The sequence below is a fragment of the Brachionichthys hirsutus genome, chromosome 16 (assembly GCF_040956055.1).
Source record: "Brachionichthys hirsutus isolate HB-005 chromosome 16, CSIRO-AGI_Bhir_v1, whole genome shotgun sequence".
Taxonomy (NCBI): Eukaryota; Metazoa; Chordata; class Actinopteri; order Lophiiformes; family Brachionichthyidae; genus Brachionichthys; species Brachionichthys hirsutus.
The window spans coordinates 6,933,699-6,953,887 of NC_090912.1; the positions used below are offsets into that span (position 1 = coordinate 6,933,699).

Genomic DNA, 20,189 nt, shown 5'->3' on the forward strand with positions numbered 1-20,189 from the left:
ATTATGTGAAGCCAATACGACTGAGACATTTGTAATCCCGGTCAGGTGTACCTCTCGGCGCAGTCGGAGCGCCACTGAAGACGTAGCTGCTCCACCTCAGCCTCCAGTTCCCTCTGCCTCGCCCGGCAGCCGTCCAGCTGGGCCAGCCGCTGCTCCAGGCCTCGGTTCTCACCGATCGTCCACTCGCTCTCCCACTCTGCAGTCTCCCTACGGCTCCGCTCCAAAGCTATCTGGCTCTGAAGGGCCCGAACGGAGCGCTGGAGGGAAGCGTTCTCCTCCTCTCGGTCCCGCCGCTGGTCTCGGCCATAGTAAGGGCCCTGCGGTGACCAGAGTCCATCAGTGCACAGACTATCCTGGAGCCGATCCCTAAACCGGGAAAGTGCAATGTCAATAAATCAGTTTCAGTAACACTGAGATCACAGGAGAATAGAAATAGGTAGAGTAGTGTTTTGATTTGTTGTGGCTGAATGCTGTGACGGAAATGTTCTGATTTTTATTGTGTCACAGGATCTGGGTCAGCATATGTTGCAACACGGAGAGTGTGTGTGTGTGTTTGCTATGACATATAAGGAGCTAAAGTATGAAAGTAACAACAGGGGGGAGGATTAACTTCCTCCTCCTTCAGATTATGTCATTAGGAGGGGGCGTGGTCTGGCTCTGGATGACGTAAGGGTGAATGGTCAGCATGCCGAGGACTGAGAGAGCAGTGAAACGAGGGTAATAATGTGAGCAATGACACACACACGCACACACACACACACACACACACACACATAATACCTGTCCAGGTGTAAGTCATAAAGCTCTTTGAGGCAGGACACGCTTTGTGCTCCGAGGCTGCGATGCTTCTCTGCCTGGTCTCTTCTGTTTCGCTCTGCCCGGGCAGACTCCAGCTCCTCCACTTGACCTTGCAGGTCCTCCATGTAGGTCTGAAGGCCGTCAACGGCCTCCGTCAGACTGGGGGGGGGGGGGGGGGGGCGGCACCGAGGTGTGACATTCTGTCCATTTAGATTTATCTTTCCATATTTATTTGTTAGCGGAAGAATTCATGTCAAATATTATTGAAATAGCAGACTCATAACTGGAGGACAAACGAACCTGCTGATCTTCTGCTGGGACAGACGCTTGTCCTGCACCAGTCTCTGGTTGCTTTGCTCCAGGTCTCTGGCGGCCACGTCCAGCTGCTCATACAACCTGGAATGCTGATCGTTCATCTGACGCAGCAGATCCACCTGCTTGGCCAGGTGCTGTGAACAAAAGGAAGGAAACAACGTAGATTAGGTGAGCTGCATGACATTTTATTACCAAATACACCAAGTCTCTGCTGGAAGCTGCCAGCTTGGAACCACAAACAGGACTCGTCAGTCTTTGAAGGAACAACCACCATGTGAATTACATATTTTCTACTAAGACATTTCATTTTTTAGCACATTTAAATCACCCTGGAAGACTTATTTGAACTTATTTGGCTTCAACTAAAAGGCTTTTTCTCAAGTAGAAATCAATGCTAGCATTTATCTAGCACTGCAAGACTAACGCTGCATGACGACCGTTATCAACCTCGATAAACCCTCAAGGCGTCGGCCCTCTCAATGCCGTAAGCAAATTAAGGCTCTTATCCTTGCCGATCTACTGCCTACAGTGTCCTTGAACTCAAACGGATCAGCAGTGTCTGCATATGCCAAAATTAAACGTCTGAGTACCGATGCTCTGATGTGTTAAAGCAGATTAAGAGTTTGGGCATTTGTACTGCGTCCAAGAGCAAGGTGGGGAATGAGATGCTGAAGGTTCTCCTATAATTAGATGCATCCTGCCAACATGAAAGGCTCGAGACGTCCGTCTGGCCAGGATGAGCGTTCCTACTACATCCTGTTAAAAACTGTTCATGACCGCTCTTCCCTTTCAGATGTAGTTTTTTTTTTCCAATGAGTGAACCCCCGTTGTTTTATCAATAATTTAAAAATCACTTCATTTATGGGTTGACTGGCAGCACTGACTGTGACTCTTCACACACTGTGATGAGCTCCTTCCTCATATCCATCACCTCGATCTCCTGCAGCTGGTCCCGGTTGGTGGAGTACATCTCCTGCAGGGCCTGCTCCAGCTCGTGGTTCCTCTCGAGGAGGGTTTTCCCCAGCTCCGCTGCCAAGTGGAGATCTGCCCGGGAGGAGCAAGCGTGTAAACGTAAAGACACGAGTCTGTTTCAATGGGCAAACACGGGCAACAGGTAGAACCAGTTGTGTGTGTGTGTGTGTGTGTGTGATGGGTATGAACACACTAACAGGGACCTCATTGTATCATGCCAGTACGTGGCACTGTTGAATCATGGAGGACTCTTGAGGAATGCTTTGAGATCTCAGGATTCTGGCTCTCGAGCACCGAGCGTTGACGAATGAAGCTCGTCTTACGTGGGACTAACCCAGACTAGAAGTTAGATCTGCAACCCGCATGAAGGAATTATGACCTACAATGGTTTGTTGAAACAGAACTCTAAACTATTTGCTGCTATTTCTAGGTACAGGCAATAACAATACAAGGAAACCAAAGCAATATGGCGAGTCCTGTCGTTCTTTTTTTAAACGGGCAACCTTTTGGCCTGCTATGTAGTCCTTCAAATTGGTAGCGACGCAGGCACTGTTGCACAAAACTGCAGTATGGTACAATTCCCTTCTTCACTCGACAAACAACAGAGTGTTTTCTTTTCTGTTCTACAGATCCACTGTGGAATGCTGTAGGAAGGCTTTCCTACCAGCTGCCTCGACTCCGCATACCGAGCTGCCTACAGCCAGGAGAGTCATCTAATTATTCATCGTTAGTATTATTAAAAAAAAAAAAAAGAATCAGGGCTGCAAATAACATCTCTTTGCTTTATAAGTGAATTGCCTCGGAAGTTTCATGAATGATTTGCTGTTCTCTAAATGATATAAAATGTAATTTGCAAGAATTGATAATGAGCTATTAAAACATTTTACCTAAAAACATCCAAACAGATCTACTCAGTTTATTTTTAGGAAATCCAGTCAGAAGCAGCAAAATTGTCCGAAGAATTAAATGAATGTTTGACATTTTGTTTGAAAGATGACTGAAAGAATGATCAGAATAAAAGGCTATTATTTTTAACAACTGTGTTATCCCTGACTCAAAAAGAGCTTTCAGTTCAATAATGTTTCTGTTTTCTATCTTTTCAGCACCATGCGCTGTTTGTTGTCTCTCGTTCCTTTGACCTCCATCTTTCTAATATTCCTCAACACGATGCTGCGTATTCCAACATTTCACCATCCAGAGGCGCAACCTTAAAATAAAACACAAATATGAGCAATATAATGTGTCATAAAATGAAAATAGATCATACTCGGTTATAGTTTTAGTCATAGTTTCTCATTTCAACAGTTATTAAACATCATAAATGGGCATACTTATTTATTGTGTCCCTGTTTTCACCATTTAAATAACTAGCCTGCGGGTTTAAGCTCACACTGAAGGGGATGAGGATCAGGGGCTTTGCTGTTAGAGCTCCGTAGCTGTGGAAAGACCTTTCTGAGGATCTTTGTGTTGTGACATTTAAATAAGTTCTAAATATTTAGTCATATCAAAACACCTTTCTTATAAGATTCATCATTTTTTCATTCCCATCTGGACTAGATGTTATTTAGATTTTGGTGCTGTAAATCAGATAATACACTCTTCTCTGTTTTAAACCACTTGTTTTTTTACAGCATGTTTTAGTCACTGTACTTTATTATTTGATGATTCAAATAAACGTATTAGTATCTGTAGCAATACTTATAAAGTACTCTTTTGATTTGAGCACAGACTTACCGTGCTCCAGGTCCCGTGGGTCACACCAGGGCTGTCCACTCCTCTCAAACTCTTCCTCCAGCATCACGTCAGTTAACATTTTAATCTCAAATAAAGGCTCCTCCCGCCACAAACCAAACACACAGGTGTGTTTTAGTCTAACGACCAACGCCCTGTACGGTAAAAGTGTCCATCCTCCTCCTTGTCGGCGTATTAGTGGAAGGAAGGCGGGGTGGGTGGGTCTGTCTCTCCAGCAACGTGGCGTATTCCACGTCAACATCCGGTGGATGGCAAGATAAAGCGCAATATAATAGGATAATTTAATTTCGTGTTAAATTAATATTAATTTATATTTTAATACTATATATATATGTGTCGTAAAAGCTACGGCGACGACTTATATATATATAAAAAAATAGCTTTTAAAATGTACAGTCCCACCTTCTTTCTTCCCGCCCACACCAACCTTGTCGACGAATCACAGAGCAGCATCTGGCGCCAGAGATTATTCAGCCAATCACATTTTTTGTTTTTATTATGAGTCCCTTTCAAGCAGGAAGAGAAAGAGAGTTCGGCCAGCGTCTTCAGGGACAGTTTTAAACATCTAGTCGTCATCATTATCAACAACGGGAAATAAATTTACATCGTGCCAAACGATGCAGATGGAATAAATAGTATTTGTTTTTTTTACTCAAGGTCATTCACATTTTTTTTTCCTAATATAGTTATTTGAGAAATGCAAGACAACAGCACAAGATAAAGTTCGTTTCGTGTAAGGCGCAGCGTTTTTTTTTTTTTTTTTTTTTTACCCAGCTTGGTGGATTGATCGTTGATCTGCAATGGAGGTGAATCCTCCAGGTGTGCACACCGGAACAATGAAGATAAGCCGACACTTCGGTTTACGAGTCAACCCCGTGGCTCTGGCTTATGCCATGACGACTTTGGGATCTGCCATGATAAACAACATATTCAACTTTTTCTATGTAAAGCTATTTCTCAATAAGTACAAGATATCAGAGGGCGCTTTCCACCAGTCGCAGGTGAGTGTGTGCAATGCTATTATTAAACAGGGAAATCATTTAGTCTCTATTACACATTCATTACAAGACCAGTACAATGCAATACATTAAAATGGAAACAGAATGACACGATATATAAAACAGTAAAAAAAATACAGAGTTTGTTCCATTTGAGCCCAGTTTTAATCCAGTTTTAATATTCCATCAGTTGCACAGTGGTTACAGGTTACAGGTGTATTACGTGCAACAGCACTCACCGCATTTAATTTGGAGGGACGGCACCAAATACTCCAGTTTGGAAGCTGGAACTAAATAAATCAGAACGTCCTGGAGATCGTCTTAGCAAGTCATCATGTCAGCAGTATTTACAGCTTCCCATAATGCTCTTGTCTCCACAGGTGGTGTACATGGTGTGGAATGCATTCAATGACCCGATCATTGGCTACATACAAGATAATTCTAGGGTGCCCTGTTGTTCCCAACGGCGTCTCTCCATCCTCTATGGGGCTCCCTTGTACTCCTTGAGTTTTCTCATAGCCTGGTTTCCCTGGCGGACCTACGCCGCCGGGGACTGGCTGAGCGGCTTGCACCTGACGGTGGCGCTGTGCGCGTTCGATGGCATGCTTACGTTTGTCTTGCTGGCACAATGCGCGCTGTTTGCAGAGATATCCAGCCACCATCAAAACAGATTGAGGCTTATTAAGTACAGCCAGGTGAGGACATCTGGATGCAAAGCTCCTCCTCCATAGTTCTACTTTTTGCCATGCCTTTTCACATTGCCTCCCTGTGATCGTTTCCCAGGTGGCTTCTCTAATCGGCTCCTCCAGCATCCTGTTCTGTGGCGTGGTGTCCCAAAACATGGAAGACTTCGGGGCCTTCCAAGCCTTCGCAGTGCTGACTGCCGTCCTGAGCTGCAGCTGCATGCTCTACACGGGCTTCCACTGTCAGAGCCGCTTTGATAAAAAGGGATCTGAGTCAGAGCCGCTGTGCTCGGACGACCATACTTCTCATCAAGCGGCGTTTTCTTTCTCCACATTCAGAACTTTGACATGGCAAATCCTGACCAACAAGGACTTCCAGATTTTTGTGCTTATGAACTTCTTCCAGGTGTTCATGTTGGCCTTCTTTAATAATTTTACCATGATATTTACTGAGCAGCTGATTCCTCCAGATGTGCTTCCATCACTGGCCCAGAGCCTCATGTATGGAGCGGGATTCATCTGTCCGCAGGTATTGAGGCGTAGCGCTGCTTTGAAATGTTGTTTTCTATAATTGGGTGACACCAAACACGCCACGCTAATAGAGTACGGTTTAGTCTGTCAGAAACCCCGTCCTGTTTACCTTCAGGGTTTTAATTATATACAATCATTTTTTTTTAAATACAACACTGATATGTCAGAGGTCCATCTGAATACAACAATAAGCAAATGCTTTCAAAATGCCAAACATTGTATTTACGTGCTATCCGGACCCTTTCTGCCGCAGCTGCTGGTATTGAGCTGTCAGAGTATCCTCCGCGATATCGGCTACTACAAGGTCATCCTCTTCACCTTCTACATGGAAACTGGAATGGCGGTTGTGATGCTAGCACTTGGTTCTCATCACTACTATGCCCTTGCATTTTTCCTCACTATTAACATGTAAGAGTTTAAACCGCTTGCAAGATTCTTTATTTTATTTTTTTGTCTTTAAACACACAAGTGCGATCACGCACACGAGATGATCGCTACTCTTTGATTGTCCTCTGCTTTGCATGCAGGGTTATAATCCAAGCAGCATTCAGTCTCTTTGGATTGCCTTTGTCCGACATCATCGACACAGACATGCAGGCATATAAGCGCAGGTAAAAAAGAAAAAAGAAAAGGCAGTTGCACAAAATCAAACAAAATTCCTGCTTTGATTTGTGATCGCATGTTTTATTTCTAAATGTTTTCTTTCTTTTTTTTTCTACAGTTCCCCACTCTCCTCCATGGTGTTTGGGACAAACGCTCTATTCACTAAGCCAGCGCAGTCTCTGGCTCCTATGATCGTGCTTAATGTCCTCAACCACTTTGGATACGAACAGCTGACGAATGAGAGAAGTGATTTAAATCCAAGGTAACGATGTGTAGCTATAGCTTCTGCTCCGATAACTGGCGCTCCGCTGTGTCTGAACTCAAACCGATGCTGCAGATGGACTGCTTATGAGAATTAGTGTATTATTCACCCTTAACTCTCTTTGTATAAATAAGCGAATGGTTCTTCACCAATAAATCCCTTTAAAACCTAATGCAGCTGACGAACAAATACATTACCTGAAAGCAACATTAAATGAGGTTTGGTGAACAGTTTTTAATGCATAAACTATAAAACAGCACACAGGTCACATGTGAAGGTAGATTTTGCCGCTTTTAAATATTCCTCTTGTTTCCTGTTGCTTCCTTTTTTCGAATCTAATCATCATCAGTCTTCAGTCTCCGCGTTCATTGTTGACACAATTCAAATCATTTCCATGGTAGCCTTGTAACAAAGCATCTGTCTGTCTGCAGCGACCTGGACAGCCTCCGCAGCGTCATGTTCTACCTGGTGTGTTTGGTGCCCTTGATTGTTGCTGCTTTGCAAGCACTGGCATGGAGGCTGTTTTCCATACGCAACAGTCATACAGTCGACCCAAAGAACATTGACAGTTAATTAAAATCTTTCCAACATTTGAGGAAAGCTGGGTGGTGTGCTGATAAGGGATTGTGTTAAATGTGAGGTGAAAATCATTGTGATGTTAAAATAATCTGGGGTTATACAGACACGAGATGAATGTATGAAATTGCTAAGTAGCTTTAACTCCTCGACATGCATAGAGGAATAATGATCTCTGTAAAGAGGAGGAGGATATTTCACCGGCTGGAGTGTAGAGATGAAGATAATCACTCCTCTGTAAATGCGTTCATTTGATGGTGCAATGATTGTCCTTTCATCCACTCTCTCTGAGCCTTTCATCCGTTACAACTGAACTGCTGGACCAAACATTGCAGGGATCATAATTAAACATCAGAACCTTTTTTTTCAGTCACTGTTTTTAATAGGGAAACTATTTGTCTAAACTGAAGGTTGAATTTTTGAGTGGAATGTCATCTGAAACAGAAATAATACATGTACAGTGGGAATTGGGTGAGATCCCATTTAAAATGTACAAGAGTCCTCGAACCAAGAGCCAAGTCGCATTGCTGTGGATTCCCTCCTGGTCGGGACGATGGAGGTCTGAATCGCTCATCCGATATCCTGGGATGACGCTCAGACATTTTGATAGATGTCATCAGACGAGCCGAGGCGGTTGGTGCTTGTTGCCTGCAAAGGTAGTAAATGTTCTACGGAAGCGATAAAATCAGCAAAATGCCGACACGCCGTAAGACAAGATGTGCTGAAGCCTCATGTTTACACAGCTTGTGGACTAAATCTAAAATGCGTACAATAAGATTCACATGAATCCGAGAAGAGTTCCCTACTTACCGTTTTCTTGGTTATCTCCCGGTTTTCTCTCCTGTACATTTCTTGCAGCACGTGATGAAAGCGTTTTTTCTTGCTTGAGTTATTCTAGTTGGAAAGGTAAGAGGCAACTAATAAAAATAAACATATTTAAAGAGCTGGTGAACAACTGCTTTCATGTGCGTTATGCTGTAAGAGCTCCTTTTTTTTTTCTTCTTTTTTGGTCAGTCAGTTACAGAGTTGCTGGTTCCTGTTCCTCTTTTGGCTTCTTGTGTCTTTTCCACCATTTGGTAAAATTATCAGACACACACAGACAAAAAATGTAAATAAATCACAGCCGTTTCTACGAACCTTGTCAGATTTGTGAATCTTTCTGCATCCATGCTAGGATCAAGAGCAACACGTACGTGTAGATTAGTATTTTCACTCTTGTTCGACATAACTCAGATCTGATAAAGATTCAATGTGTCGTTTACCTTCTTTACAATAAGGACCACTAGAGCCACGCTGTAAATGAACAAGAGGACAAACGACAGCAGGAGAACGATCCTTATCGGTGTAAATCTTTCTGAAAACAAAACAAAACAAAAGTTGAGTGTCCCATTTTTTGTCTTTAAAACTTCCAAACATTATGTGCCTTGACTTTTTAAAACAGGTGTCTCTCTTACCCCTCACAACAAGAGTAGTTCCCAACCCCACATGTTGTAACCCTTGGGCCGGGTATCCCTTTGATACCGCAGCACAGTAGTAGATCGCGCTGTCGTTGGTACGGAGCGAGCTGATGTGCAAAGACGCTTCATTCAGTCTGTATTTGAGGGGATTGCCGAGCGGCTTTAGACGAGCGTGGCAGTGTTCCTTGAAATAAAACCACTCATAGTTCCAGGTTGTGTTTGAACAATGGAAGCTGACGTGACAAGAAAGGGCAACACTTTGACCTGGGGTCACCCATATTTCCTTCTCCGGCTGCAATAAGCAACCGTCAACTTTTTCCATGCGCTCTGGAATGAACAGACGGAGGAATTTAAACAGATTAAGTATCTCCTAACCCCCAAAATGTCTCAGAAGCAGTCTGATGGGCGCGGCGAAGCATTGCGTCCTGAAGGAATGATGTACGTAACATTGACGCCTTACCTGCTGCTGTCAGGTAAATCAGCAGGAGAGAAAACCAACACGGCCGCTTCATGTTGAGTAGATGAGCTTGTGAATAGTGAGCCTTTTCCTTGTGCGAGTCTGTCTAACTGTCTGACAACATGGGATGTGGGTATATTTCACTTCCTCAACACTTGAGCGCTGCTTATTTTACTGTTGTTTGCAAAAGAATGGAAACACTGGGTTTGCAAAACCACGAGTCACTTCAATGTGTTTACAACAAGACATGATAAATAATAAGGACATATTTTGATGGTATATTTGTAGCTATAGGGATTGAGTCGCTATGTTTTTATTCATTGTTAACTGGAAAGTATAAAAAGCTCTGTTGACTAGTTATTGGTGATGTCAACAGAATATCTGATCATGTATGATCAATAAATAAATCCTGCTACACACATTTTACACATTTAAGGCTTCCTAGGCATCCTAGAGATCAAAATAATCCACAACACCACCTCGCGTCCATTTACTCCAGGCTCCGGGTTTTATTCCAGCCCGTCGTTGTGGGCGGGTCATCCTGTGCTGTCGGTCAGTTTTAATCCAATACAAACCGCTGTGTTAGATTTGACACGCCCCCTTCCACGTCGACCTGCACTCGCCATATTTTGTGTTGAACGTAAATCCCAATCCCGGTTCGGAGACCGGCAGTAAATCTATAGAATAAAGAGAACCCGCTTCGCGGCTGCGTTCGACGTTTCATCCCGCAACAATGAACGTCTTCAGGCTGACGGGAGACCTCTCTCATCTGGCTGCCATCATCATCCTGCTACTCAAAATATGGAAAAGCAGGTCATGTGCAGGTGAGCCTTACCTGTACATTTTATTTATTTGGAGGGGGGTCTTACATACGTCACTAGAAAGTAGTTCATCTGTCTCTTCGGATTTAATTGATATACCGGCTAAAATGACCGGCCAAGTCCCAAGCTAGCTGGTTAGCTTCACTCCAACATTGCTACTCATTCATTTCAGTCAGTGGCTTCAGGGAATGTAGTCAGTTGTACATACCCGGAGTCTATTAAATGTGGCACAATAATGTAACTTTGATGTATTTTCGGTGCCGTTTCATGTGTTTATGTTTACATGCTCCGAGTTATTCCCGCACCGTTAATCTGCTTGTTTTTCTTTTCTGGTTTCTGACGTGGCGTTCTAGAAGAAGCTACGGAAGTAGCTAACCTTAGACAGAAAAAGAAAGAAAGAGATTCCTTCACCTACGTTCAACGTAAACAGGGATACTGAGATGGAATGAGCGGTTGCTATGGGTAACATGTTCAAAGGTATAAGCGAAGATGGACAAAGCCCTGCTTTGCAGGCTTGCAGGTCCTTGACGCTGCTCATTCCTGAATTATGTGGAAAAACAGCTAATTTTTGACAGGTTGTCAACCTGTATGACGTGAATGCAGGCAACATTTCATCCACACTTAGACTCACCTGCCCTGCGTGCATTCACACGACTATGCATGCTAAGATCATTTCTACGTTTGACATGGTTACAATCAGAGAAAGATCTTTTGATCTGCATGTAATTAATTGCCTTTGAACTAAGATAAGGCAAGAGGCTCTGTTTTGCTGCTAGAGTCCTAAATGCATGCATACATGCACAGAATCAGGCAATCAGAATTCTAAATGTCCAGGCATACATGTGCATGTTGTTTCCAGTAGATGCTGCTGTTTAGCAAGGAAACACTTTCACGTTTCATGTAGGCTGCACGTGAAGCTGTCGGGAGTCCTCTAATTATATCTCTGCTTGATATTTCCCATCTTTAGGTATCTCCGGAAAGAGCCAAATCCTATTTGCCATCGTGTTCACCACACGCTACTTGGATTTGATCTCCTCTTTCGTCTCGCTCTATAACACATGCATGAAGGTAAGAGGCCCTTCTGGGCTGCATCCTTTTATACAAGGCATCTATTCCTCCTCCCAGTCCTCGGTGACGAGCTGCTCTGTGCCATCTCAGGTGATCTACATCGGCTGTGCGTACGCCACAGTCTACTTGATCTACGTGAAGTTCAGGGCGACCTATGACGGCAACCATGACAGCTTCAGAGTGGAGTTCCTGGTTGTTCCTGTTGGGGGCCTTTCTGTGCTCATCAACCACGACTTCTCTTTCCTTGAGGTGGTTCAGATTCTGACATTCATGTTAAAGTGGGGACATCATTTAATAAAAAGTCGCTGCTACTAAGTCTGATTCCTGCAAATAGAGTGTGAATGTGTCTGCCATCAGATCCTGTGGACGTTCTCCATCTACCTGGAGTCCGTGGCGATCCTGCCTCAGCTCTTCATGATCAGCAAGACTGGGGAGGCGGAGACGATCACCACCCACTACCTTTTCTGCCTGGGCCTGTACCGGGCCCTCTATCTTTGCAATTGGATCTGGCGCTTCTATTTCGAGGGCTTCTTCGACCTGATCGCGATTGTGGCCGGGATAGTCCAGACTGTCCTCTACTGTGACTTCTTCTACCTTTATGTCACCAAAGGTGGGTTTGCGCATTGGTACCATCCGTTGCAAAAAAATGGCTCTGAAGCGATCCCTTTCTCTATGAACTTTGAATAAAGCGATGGGGCGAGAAACACAGCCTCGCACAGACCCTTATTCTAAAGTTCAGTGAATTTTTCCAAGTCAGTTTACCAAATAAAGAAATTGTTTTCAAGTCACGGTGCTTTGCATTTAACACGCTTTGTATTGCCGTCCCTCCACGGTAGCTCAGATAGCAGAAAAAGGAAATGTGCCAAGATAGTTTTGTGCAGAGGAAACCATGAACATGGAAGCGCACACTTAATTCGCTGAAGCCGCGACAGATCAATTTTGCCATGAAAGCAAGACTGTGGGTTTTTTGCCACATTCCTTGGAGTTGCAATACAAAGCAGGTATTATGAAGAACATAACAACTTTTATAATACCCTCTATAATAGTGCACTATTTACAAAGTTTATTAAACGGCAGCTGGTCATGCTAGTACGCTGCTGACATTTAGTAACTTTTGAAAACGAGACACGTTTATGAATTACACATCCGAGTACTGTGTGCCATCTACGGCAGCGTGAACTCGTACTAACTCGGTACTAACTCGGTACTAACTCGGTACTAACTCGGTACCAACTCAGTGATGTGGTCTTTCCTGATGACTTTCTCACCTCATCTTTCACCCGCTGTAGTGTTGAAAGGGAAGAAGCTGAGCCTGCCTGCGTAAAATAAGAAGGAGGTGGCGACTCTCAGCAGACTCGGGCGGGATGTTGGAGATGACGGCATGGATGGAGTCTCATGATCTCCAACGCAAGACGCCTGAGACAGAGGGCCAACTATCAGGGGACACACACACACACACACACACACACTAGTCTTGTTGATGATTGCTGATGGAACTGGTTCATTTCAACAAACACCAGAGCTGAACAAAGATCAACCCAATCTTTGGATTTCTGTGTTCAGCATCTTGCCTTAAAATTAATTTCATTGTTGTCCAAGTATGAGAAAAGTTTTTTTTTTTTTTCTTCAACATGTGAGGTGTAAACGCTTATGTTTTATAACGTCACAAATAGGGTCGACTCCGAGAAGTACCTTGTTTGGCTTGGTAGTGAAATGCACAAATGTACAGACTTATTACAGCGTGAGAGAGAAATGTGCCTAATGAGGTTTATGTCTTTTCTCACAATATGTTATCCCTTTTTACCTTAAAATAAAAAAACAAAAGCAAAACATTTTGTTTTTTGGTCATAGCGGTCAGTATTTTATGATGGTGCCTGTCATTTGGAATAAAACATGTTTTTTTTTTTTTTTTTTTTACTTCATTGAATAATTTACAATTTCATGCAAAACCAAGCTCATATTGTGGATGTAAATTGAGAACAGTTTGTGTCATTGACTTATCACCGCGTTCTGAATTTAGCAATAATGAAATGACTGAATAATGAGCATTCTTCACTTACCGTACTCGTACTGGGATCAGTGTGCAGGTATTTGGCATGAGAATTATTCAACACGTCACAAGTGATATTTCAGTTTTTGACTTTTATTCAGTTGTTAAATCCTGAATAATTAAGCTTGATGCTTTTCCCAAACTTTTCAAATTTGCCATTTTGAATTTTTGCATGATATCACCTCCATTAAATATTTTATGAGAATTACTTTCAAATGTGTCCTTTATTGTATAAGCATGCACTTAAGAAGGTACTTCAGCAATGCGGTTGAGTGTTTATAACTCTTGCATCCCTGTTTGTTTACTTGTGTTACACCAAGTGGTGGATCCTGGATGTTAATGCAGGGTTGTGGGGGGGGGGGGGGGGGGGGGTGTAAGGCACGTTGTGTCACTTCCACACTCTGTTTCCTGTCATCTAATATGACAACCCCAAAACACACTTTTCCCACAAGTCCAGTTGAATTTATTTAATACAGAAATTATGAAAAAAATAATGCTTACAATTTGTTTTACCTTAAAGAAAATGCATTCACTAATTTTTGTCGAACGCGATGGTGTTTTTGGGTTAATGTAACAGAGACGGATGGAAAACAATTCTTACATCACCTTGCTTTGTCTGTGGTGATGGAAAGAAAAGAGGAATAATGAAGGTCATGAAAGAAAATATACAGCAAATATATATTCCATGTAACATAATACCTTTAAACCAGAAAATGAGCTAAAAAGAACACAGATAAAACATTAAGCTGCATTAAAGATGTACACTGTACAACATGTAACGTGTAGAAGTGCATTTGGTTGGACACGAACAGCCTGAAAACCTGAATCCATAGTTAATAAACAAAATACATAAAGGAAATGACGCACTGTTGCATGTTCTATACATTTAGACTGCGCTACATGAACATATACTTTCAGTCGCTGACTTATAAAGCAGTTAGGGTTTAGTAACTAAACTAAACTTTAGTTACACCGTGTTAATTATTACTTCATCGCATATAAAGATTTCACAACCCATCTCAAGCCATGATATAGTACCGAGAATAGAATCCCCTTGGGTTTCCTGTCTAGTATTTATACTTTCCCACATCAAACTTGGTAAACAAAAGACAATCAGCAAGCAGCCACTACATTTCCTTCAGCTTCGACGTTTCGCTCTCCTCCCCCTGGTTTTTACTTTCCTGATAGGAGTAAAAGAGAAGAGAAGAGCCTTAATACAAACAGTAAAAGAAATGATTTTGATATGAATATGTGAATGACAACCTACAATAAACCTCTTCCACATTACCTGAGCCAGATGTGGGTAACTGAGGATCTTGGAGACGGTGACGTAAAGCACACGGAAGGTCAGTGAAACCACAAGAGAGAAGAGGGCGAGGCCGACGAGCGCGCAAAGCAAAACAAACGCTCCGACGAACAGCAGGAATCCTGAAAAACAGTATTAACAGGTTTGAAGCTGCAAAGTTTCGTATCAGAGGATGTCATGATGACACGATTACAGTACACCTACCCTCAAAGACACAAAAACCTACTGCAGACATGATAATGGTCACGAGAGCAAAAGTGAGGAAAAGTCCAACGGGTAGCGCAGCCACGACGCTGAACGTCACAGCCGTCACAGCGAGGAGAGGGTGGCCGATGAGGTACTGCCCTGTTCTCGTCTTCATCAGCTTCGATACCTGTGGAAGAGCGAGAGAGAGAGAGAGAGAGAGAGAGACATGATGCCGCACTCAGTGTCGGGGGGGTTTGGAGGTCAGAAGTTTCACCGAAATAACTTCCAGCAATCTATAGATTCATGAAATCTGATTCGTTGACTATGAATCTTCTTCAACTGAATATTGGTCGGCAGCGCCGAGTCTTTTCATGACATTGTGAAAATGTTACATAAAAATAAAAATAAAGATCCTTTCAATGTTAAAGAGAGAGAAAAAAAGCAAATCAGCATTCAAATCCAATCCAGAAATTAATGAACTCCTCCGTGGCCAAGATCTGTCGAGTAATTCTTGGGAAATCTTACAAGCAAATACTTTTAGAGTTTTAATTAGTGTGGACCGAGGGAGGAAGATTTATTGCTGTATTTAAAAGGGGGGACTGAGCTGATAACGTCCTGATGTAATTTCCTGAATAGAGGATATGCACGTTACATCGGGGTCTTCAGAGAAGCTGCTCATCCTGGTGCTCCAGCTTCCCCACAGCTGCTGGAGGTCTGCCACGCTGCTCGGCTGCATCTGCATGATGAGTTTAGATGGGATTCATTGAACAGTGGCAGAGGATAAAGAACAGAGAGATGTCATATAATCATAATAATAATAATATCTTCAAACATGTAATAAAGTTTATGAGGACAAACCTTATTAACGTAGCAAAACCAGGTCCAGGAAGACGTCAGCCCAACGTGAAGCGAACCGAGCGACACCAAACAGTGGAAACAAATTCTTTTTTTGAAACCACGCCCACTACTTTTTCTTCCTCCTCCTCCTCTTTCTTCCTCTCCAGGATTTCTCGCGACAGATGCACTATAAGTCGGGCCGTGCTGCCATCTACTGGCCATTGTGTTTCATTATTATTTTCTCACTAGTTAGAGAATAAGATACCAAATAGTGTCCTCTAATAATAAACTATATGGGGCTCCATAAATAAAGTAAATGGGCAATAAATGTGAGCCTGGAAAAGACAAACTAGCTCATTTATGGGGGAACAGTCTAATAGTTACTTTCATAGTTACATAGTTCAATAGCTGCAGAAATATGGATTCAGTGCAAGTAATGCTGGTTAATTCCAGGTTTTTAACCTGAACCATGGCCTCCAGTGTTGACGGGGCAAACTGTGTTAATAATAAGCATCTTATTAATGCTTTTGCTGATGTTGATGCTTATTTGTCTGCTGACTTCAATACTAAAAATACTATCAACAATTATTAGCAGAGCCCAAGGACTAATCCATCATATTTTGGCTATAATCTGGATCATCATTTGGATCGAGATTCTTAATCATTATGGGATAGGGGAAACTACAAGATGTTTAATTCTAAATTAATGGGTAATGCTTGCAATACCAAGACAAAATTGTATGAAATGATTGTAAATTATTATTATTATCCTTAGCAGTAGTAATAATCTGCTTCTTGGGTGTATCACAACTCAAGCAGCCGTATCACCTCCTCCTTTCTCCTTCTCTGACATTACTCCTTGTCATCAAAGTGCCTCTGCCATCAGTTTGTTTATGCCTGATCACACCATAAACATCAATGACCTTTATTTGATAGGTCATTAATTATGAAATAATTCATTTGCAAGGTAAAACATGCTATTTTTTGCATATTTGTATTATGTTATATTTATTTAGTATATAAATGTAGTAAGTTTACACATACTATATTTAAAATTTTAGAATTTTAATATATTGCCAGTAACTTTTCTGCATTTCAGTTTATTGGAGAAACATTATCTACCCCTGTTGGAATGAATTATGGAGTCACAGCACAGGATTTATTTATTTATTTATTTATTTATTTCGACCACGTAAACAACCAAGAATAAAATGATAAAACAATGCCAAATACATATACATATACATATACATATACATGCACACATATACATAAACATAAATACATATATATACTGTACACACATATGTAAAGACATATTCACACACACACACGCAGCACATGTAATATTAATTAACAATAACTCAAACAATAAATAATAACCATAATGCAAAACAACTTAAAAATGCATAGTTCAGTGCTGTGATTGTTGAGCAGCCGGTGTGTCCGGTTTATAACAAGAGAAATCACAGCAGCAGAAGTTCTCCAGCGATCCAGAAGAGAGGGGATCCTGGTACCTTTCAGCTGTCAGTGAAATGGCTCCTTAAAAAGGAATGACCACACTTTCTGTATTATATGGCTGCAGCCAGAGTTCTGCATGATGGTGGAGACTGAACAGAATATTAAATAACTCAACTTCTCCACCACCACTGATTGTTTCCTCAATCAAAGGCAGGAATTGCCGGTCTTGCCACCACCACCTACAAATTAAGTTTAGCCTCCTGAGTTTTGGATACCATTAAACCTGCAGCATCTTTGCTAGTAAATAAAAATGTGACCGGTTTAGAGCCACCCCCAAAGACAGACACCCGTGGGACCAGTGATGACAATGAATTTGGATGCTTTATAGCTGTCGGTCCATCTAATTAATCACGCTATATTGTTGTATTGAGTAGAGGGTAATGATTTTGTGAGAGCGAGGAGGGGAAAATGCACACACTTCTCCAGACTGCTAAACACGATGAACCCAGTGAACCAAGCCTTGAGGAGCGAGCTTTGTGGGCTTATTGCATGCAGTTTGTGCATCAAAGGAATAACCAAAAAAATAGGCAAAACTAATTTACTATTTTTCTGTAAACTTCAACTTGTCCTTCCCATACTCGCTTTCTAAAAACGGCCCATGGTTGAAAAATTATTGTGCAGTTTTGTGTCCTAATTCCAAACATATTGTGTATTCAAAGCAATCATAATGCTTCCAGTGTTCTTATGATGATGATGTTCACTCCCTTTTAATTCCATTGGACCAAAATTGACTGAAATTCACCGGGATGGCGCTCACAAAGGACGGCAAAATGGCATAAATGGTAGAATAAAGAATAAAAAATGTCTGTCACTATTGAAACTGAAAAAGCTGCAGAAAGAAACACAGAACCACTGAGGACATGTGTTGTAGTTGTCACGCCTCATTTCAAGAGGTGCAACAACCCTGTCTTGAGTTACCATTTTAAAATGATGATTTTACACACTTAGTTTTACACACATATAGTTTTATTCATTTTGATCTGAAGCCACAAATTAAATATCTTCTAGATTAATATTTTTGCTATCAACCAAATCAATAAAAATGCATTTTGACTATAGGATTAATGGCACACATCCTGAAATATAAAACTTGTTAAATATAAATCTGTTGTCCTGCTGAGTAAAATAAACAAGTTGAGATGAAAACTTAGTGTATCCTGTATGTGTCCGAAAACATAAATGGCTGTATGATGTGTGCGCTGCCACGCGCCTAGTCGCTCAATAGATGCATCCAGATTGTGATTGATGGGTTTTGAGTAGATTGTAATTTGCATGAGCGGATTGTAAAAACTAATCACTGCGAGAGTAGAGGCGTAAAGCCACCATAAATCTCCTGTAGTTCCAGGGTCTTGATGCATGTTCATCTCTTACTTGCATGCATGCTCACCTACATTATTGATGTACTGCAGGCAAAACCACGTGTATTTTCTGAGAAAACTAGATTAAAGAGGAGCATCTGATGCCTCCTCCATTTCACTTTTCATACTCAATGCCTGCACGTCTCTATCGCCCATCTGCATCTGATCCTTTACTTGGTTCACCTCTCTCTGAAGCTGCAGGGGACCTTTATACCAACAGTTGGCCACAGGCCTACAAAGTGTCGATGGAGTTTGCCTCATGCCAAATAATTATCAGTGGCAGTCATTTTCCAGATGAATCAGGCCGTTTCCAGTTCCTGTCAATCCAACTGTGGAGAGGGAGACGTTCAAAGGGAGCTCCCCGGAGTGTTTTCCAGGGGGCGGCAGAGTCAGAGCCCTTCATTAACCTCTGAAAGCTCGCTAACAGCAGCAGCATCTCCAAAGTAGAACAAACAGAAAGATACATTTTATGGAGTCACCAGCATCGTCATCATCATCATAGCTCCAGTCAGGTCCTCACTGATGACTGATGTAATCTAAAAATCAGCTCCATGCTTTTGCAATACAAAATGAGACGTTGTCCTGGGATGGGCTCTGATCTCACCACCTCTGGTGATCAGGCCGATGATGGTCATGCTGTCAAATTTAAGGTTAGTGTTGGAGCTGCGTATTGTCACGCAGTCATACTTGGTGACGAGCTTCAGAGGTACAATGGTATTGAACCCTGAACTGTGGCCAAGGAACAATATATACATATATATTATATATATGTATATTATGTTGTATTCTGAGTCTCGCTGTCTTGATCTGGTAGCAAGAGAGAGAGGCTCACAATACAGAGCAGATATCATTACTCCACTATATTGCTACCTATCAATAACAGTTATTTGCCGACACATACATATTAATGCTAAGATGCTGTTTGTGTTGCTTCAAATAAGCAGCATGCAACAGAATTAGAGAACTTTGATAATGCTGGCAGTAATTTCTCATCTAGTTTCCAATCCTAATACTAAATTAAGTTTGCTGATAGAGAAGTATTTCTTGGCAAAAAAATAAAATTAAAGAAAAAGGAAATGTGTGTTTCACACAGCCATATGTGTGTCATGCTTAAGCTGTTGCTATCTGCCTCTACCAGTATATTGTGTCACCATTTGATAAAGCCCAAGAGCAAACATTAGGTGTTTCATCTGCTTCTTTGACAATGTTAATGTCAATTGACATTAACACTGACTGAATTTGCAATCTTTCATTAGCGTGGTTCCCCAACTCGTTAGAATATAATGAATCAACATCTGCCACTGCAGCCTGTCAAAAACAACAACATTTTCATCATCAAATTTATGGAGGTGCCATTGAAAAACCCAAGTAGTGCGGAGCTCTCTAAAAGCTGTGTCAGGGGGTTCACCCGACATCAGAGAAGTTGCATTGTTTCTCCTCCTCATCAGTTATGCAGCTCATGTATTTTGATAGATTGCTGTTGCAGCCATTTGTTTTTGCATTTTGATACACAGATTGAGCAATGATTATGAAGGGCGACGGCTGAAAACTGATGCAGCTCATGTATTTTGATAGATTGCTGTTGCAGCCATTTGTTTTTGCATTTTGATACACAGATTGAGCAATGATTATGAAGGG

At 41.8% G+C, this 20,189-nt stretch overlaps 5 protein-coding genes across 6 annotated transcripts; 2 read left to right on the top strand and 3 right to left on the bottom strand.

The window, feature by feature from the left end:
* Nucleotides 1–41: 41 nt before the first annotated feature.
* cdr2a (cerebellar degeneration-related protein 2a) lies at nucleotides 42–3,898 on the bottom strand. The gene is given in 7 exon segments (XM_068749821.1): nucleotides 42–366; nucleotides 781–957; nucleotides 1,099–1,222; nucleotides 1,225–1,247; nucleotides 2,045–2,082; nucleotides 2,084–2,157; nucleotides 3,820–3,898. Coding segments are annotated over 7 exon segments (840 nt in total).
* Nucleotides 3,899–4,637: 739 nt separating this feature from the next.
* mfsd13al (major facilitator superfamily domain containing 13a-like) lies at nucleotides 4,638–7,500 on the top strand. The gene is made up of 7 exons (XM_068750231.1): nucleotides 4,638–4,838; nucleotides 5,216–5,530; nucleotides 5,619–6,047; nucleotides 6,303–6,457; nucleotides 6,577–6,660; nucleotides 6,771–6,914; nucleotides 7,346–7,500. Exons 1-7 carry the CDS (start codon nucleotides 4,638–4,640, stop codon nucleotides 7,485–7,487), a joined length of 1,470 nt encoding a protein of 489 aa, XP_068606332.1. The 3' UTR covers nucleotides 7,488–7,500.
* A 522-nt stretch (nucleotides 7,501–8,022) lies between these two features.
* si:ch211-139g16.8 (Ig heavy chain V region B1-8/186-2) lies at nucleotides 8,023–9,526 on the bottom strand. 2 transcript variants are annotated; one of them, XM_068750233.1, is made up of 6 exons: nucleotides 9,408–9,526; nucleotides 8,945–9,274; nucleotides 8,753–8,844; nucleotides 8,628–8,660; nucleotides 8,301–8,384; nucleotides 8,023–8,138 (listed from the first exon to the last, which is right to left on the bottom strand). In XM_068750233.1, exons 1-6 carry the CDS (start codon nucleotides 9,457–9,459, stop codon nucleotides 8,085–8,087), a joined length of 645 nt encoding a protein of 214 aa, XP_068606334.1. In that variant the 5' UTR covers nucleotides 9,460–9,526; the 3' UTR covers nucleotides 8,023–8,084. The 2 variants fall into 2 exon arrangements, with proteins under 2 accessions (XP_068606334.1, XP_068606333.1); XM_068750232.1 differs by lacking the exon at nucleotides 8,023–8,138 and having other exon boundaries at nucleotides 8,213–8,384.
* A 558-nt stretch (nucleotides 9,527–10,084) lies between these two features.
* On the top strand, nucleotides 10,085–13,641 carry LOC137905644 (ER lumen protein-retaining receptor 2-like). The gene is made up of 5 exons (XM_068749886.1): nucleotides 10,085–10,228; nucleotides 11,193–11,293; nucleotides 11,384–11,542; nucleotides 11,651–11,903; nucleotides 12,583–13,641. The coding sequence occupies exons 1-5, from the start codon at nucleotides 10,138–10,140 to the stop codon at nucleotides 12,615–12,617; spliced, it is 639 nt and encodes a 212-aa protein (XP_068605987.1). The 5' UTR covers nucleotides 10,085–10,137; the 3' UTR covers nucleotides 12,618–13,641.
* A 151-nt stretch (nucleotides 13,642–13,792) lies between these two features.
* LOC137906024 (lipid droplet assembly factor 1-like) lies at nucleotides 13,793–15,577 on the bottom strand. The gene is made up of 4 exons (XM_068750316.1): nucleotides 15,488–15,577; nucleotides 14,854–15,022; nucleotides 14,632–14,771; nucleotides 13,793–14,524 (listed from the first exon to the last, which is right to left on the bottom strand). The coding sequence occupies exons 1-4, from the start codon at nucleotides 15,575–15,577 to the stop codon at nucleotides 14,471–14,473; spliced, it is 453 nt and encodes a 150-aa protein (XP_068606417.1). The 3' UTR covers nucleotides 13,793–14,470.
* Between the last annotated feature and the right edge of the window lie 4,612 nt (nucleotides 15,578–20,189).

Excerpts from the sequence above, each read along its gene's own strand:
- si:ch211-139g16.8 (XM_068750232.1), bottom strand. The coding sequence starts at position 9,459 with ATGAAGCGGCCGTGTTGGTTTTCTCTCCTGCTGATTTACCTGACAGCA. Across the intron at positions 9,275-9,407 it reads GATTTACCTGACAGCAGCAG|AGCGCATGGAAAAAGTTGAC; the intron begins GTAAGGCGTCAA and ends TGTTCATTCCAG. Across the intron at positions 8,385-8,627 it reads AGATTCACAAATCTGACAAG|AATAACTCAAGCAAGAAAAA; the intron begins GTTCGTAGAAAC and ends CTTTCCAACTAG.
- LOC137906024 (XM_068750316.1), bottom strand. The coding sequence starts at position 15,577 with ATGCAGATGCAGCCGAGCAGCGTGGCAGACCTCCAGCAGCTGTGGGGA. Across the intron at positions 14,772-14,853 it reads AGGTTTTTGTGTCTTTGAGG|GATTCCTGCTGTTCGTCGGA; the intron begins GTAGGTGTACTG and ends ACTGTTTTTCAG. Across the intron at positions 14,525-14,631 it reads GTTACCCACATCTGGCTCAG|GAAAGTAAAAACCAGGGGGA; the intron begins GTAATGTGGAAG and ends TACTCCTATCAG.
- mfsd13al (XM_068750231.1), top strand. The coding sequence starts at position 4,638 with ATGGAGGTGAATCCTCCAGGTGTGCACACCGGAACAATGAAGATAAGC. Across the intron at positions 4,839-5,215 it reads GCGCTTTCCACCAGTCGCAG|GTGGTGTACATGGTGTGGAA; the intron begins GTGAGTGTGTGC and ends TTGTCTCCACAG. Across the intron at positions 6,458-6,576 it reads TTTTTCCTCACTATTAACAT|GGTTATAATCCAAGCAGCAT; the intron begins GTAAGAGTTTAA and ends CTTTGCATGCAG.
- LOC137905644 (XM_068749886.1), top strand. The coding sequence starts at position 10,138 with ATGAACGTCTTCAGGCTGACGGGAGACCTCTCTCATCTGGCTGCCATC. Across the intron at positions 11,294-11,383 it reads TCTATAACACATGCATGAAG|GTGATCTACATCGGCTGTGC; the intron begins GTAAGAGGCCCT and ends GTGCCATCTCAG. Across the intron at positions 11,543-11,650 it reads ACGACTTCTCTTTCCTTGAG|ATCCTGTGGACGTTCTCCAT; the intron begins GTGGTTCAGATT and ends GTCTGCCATCAG.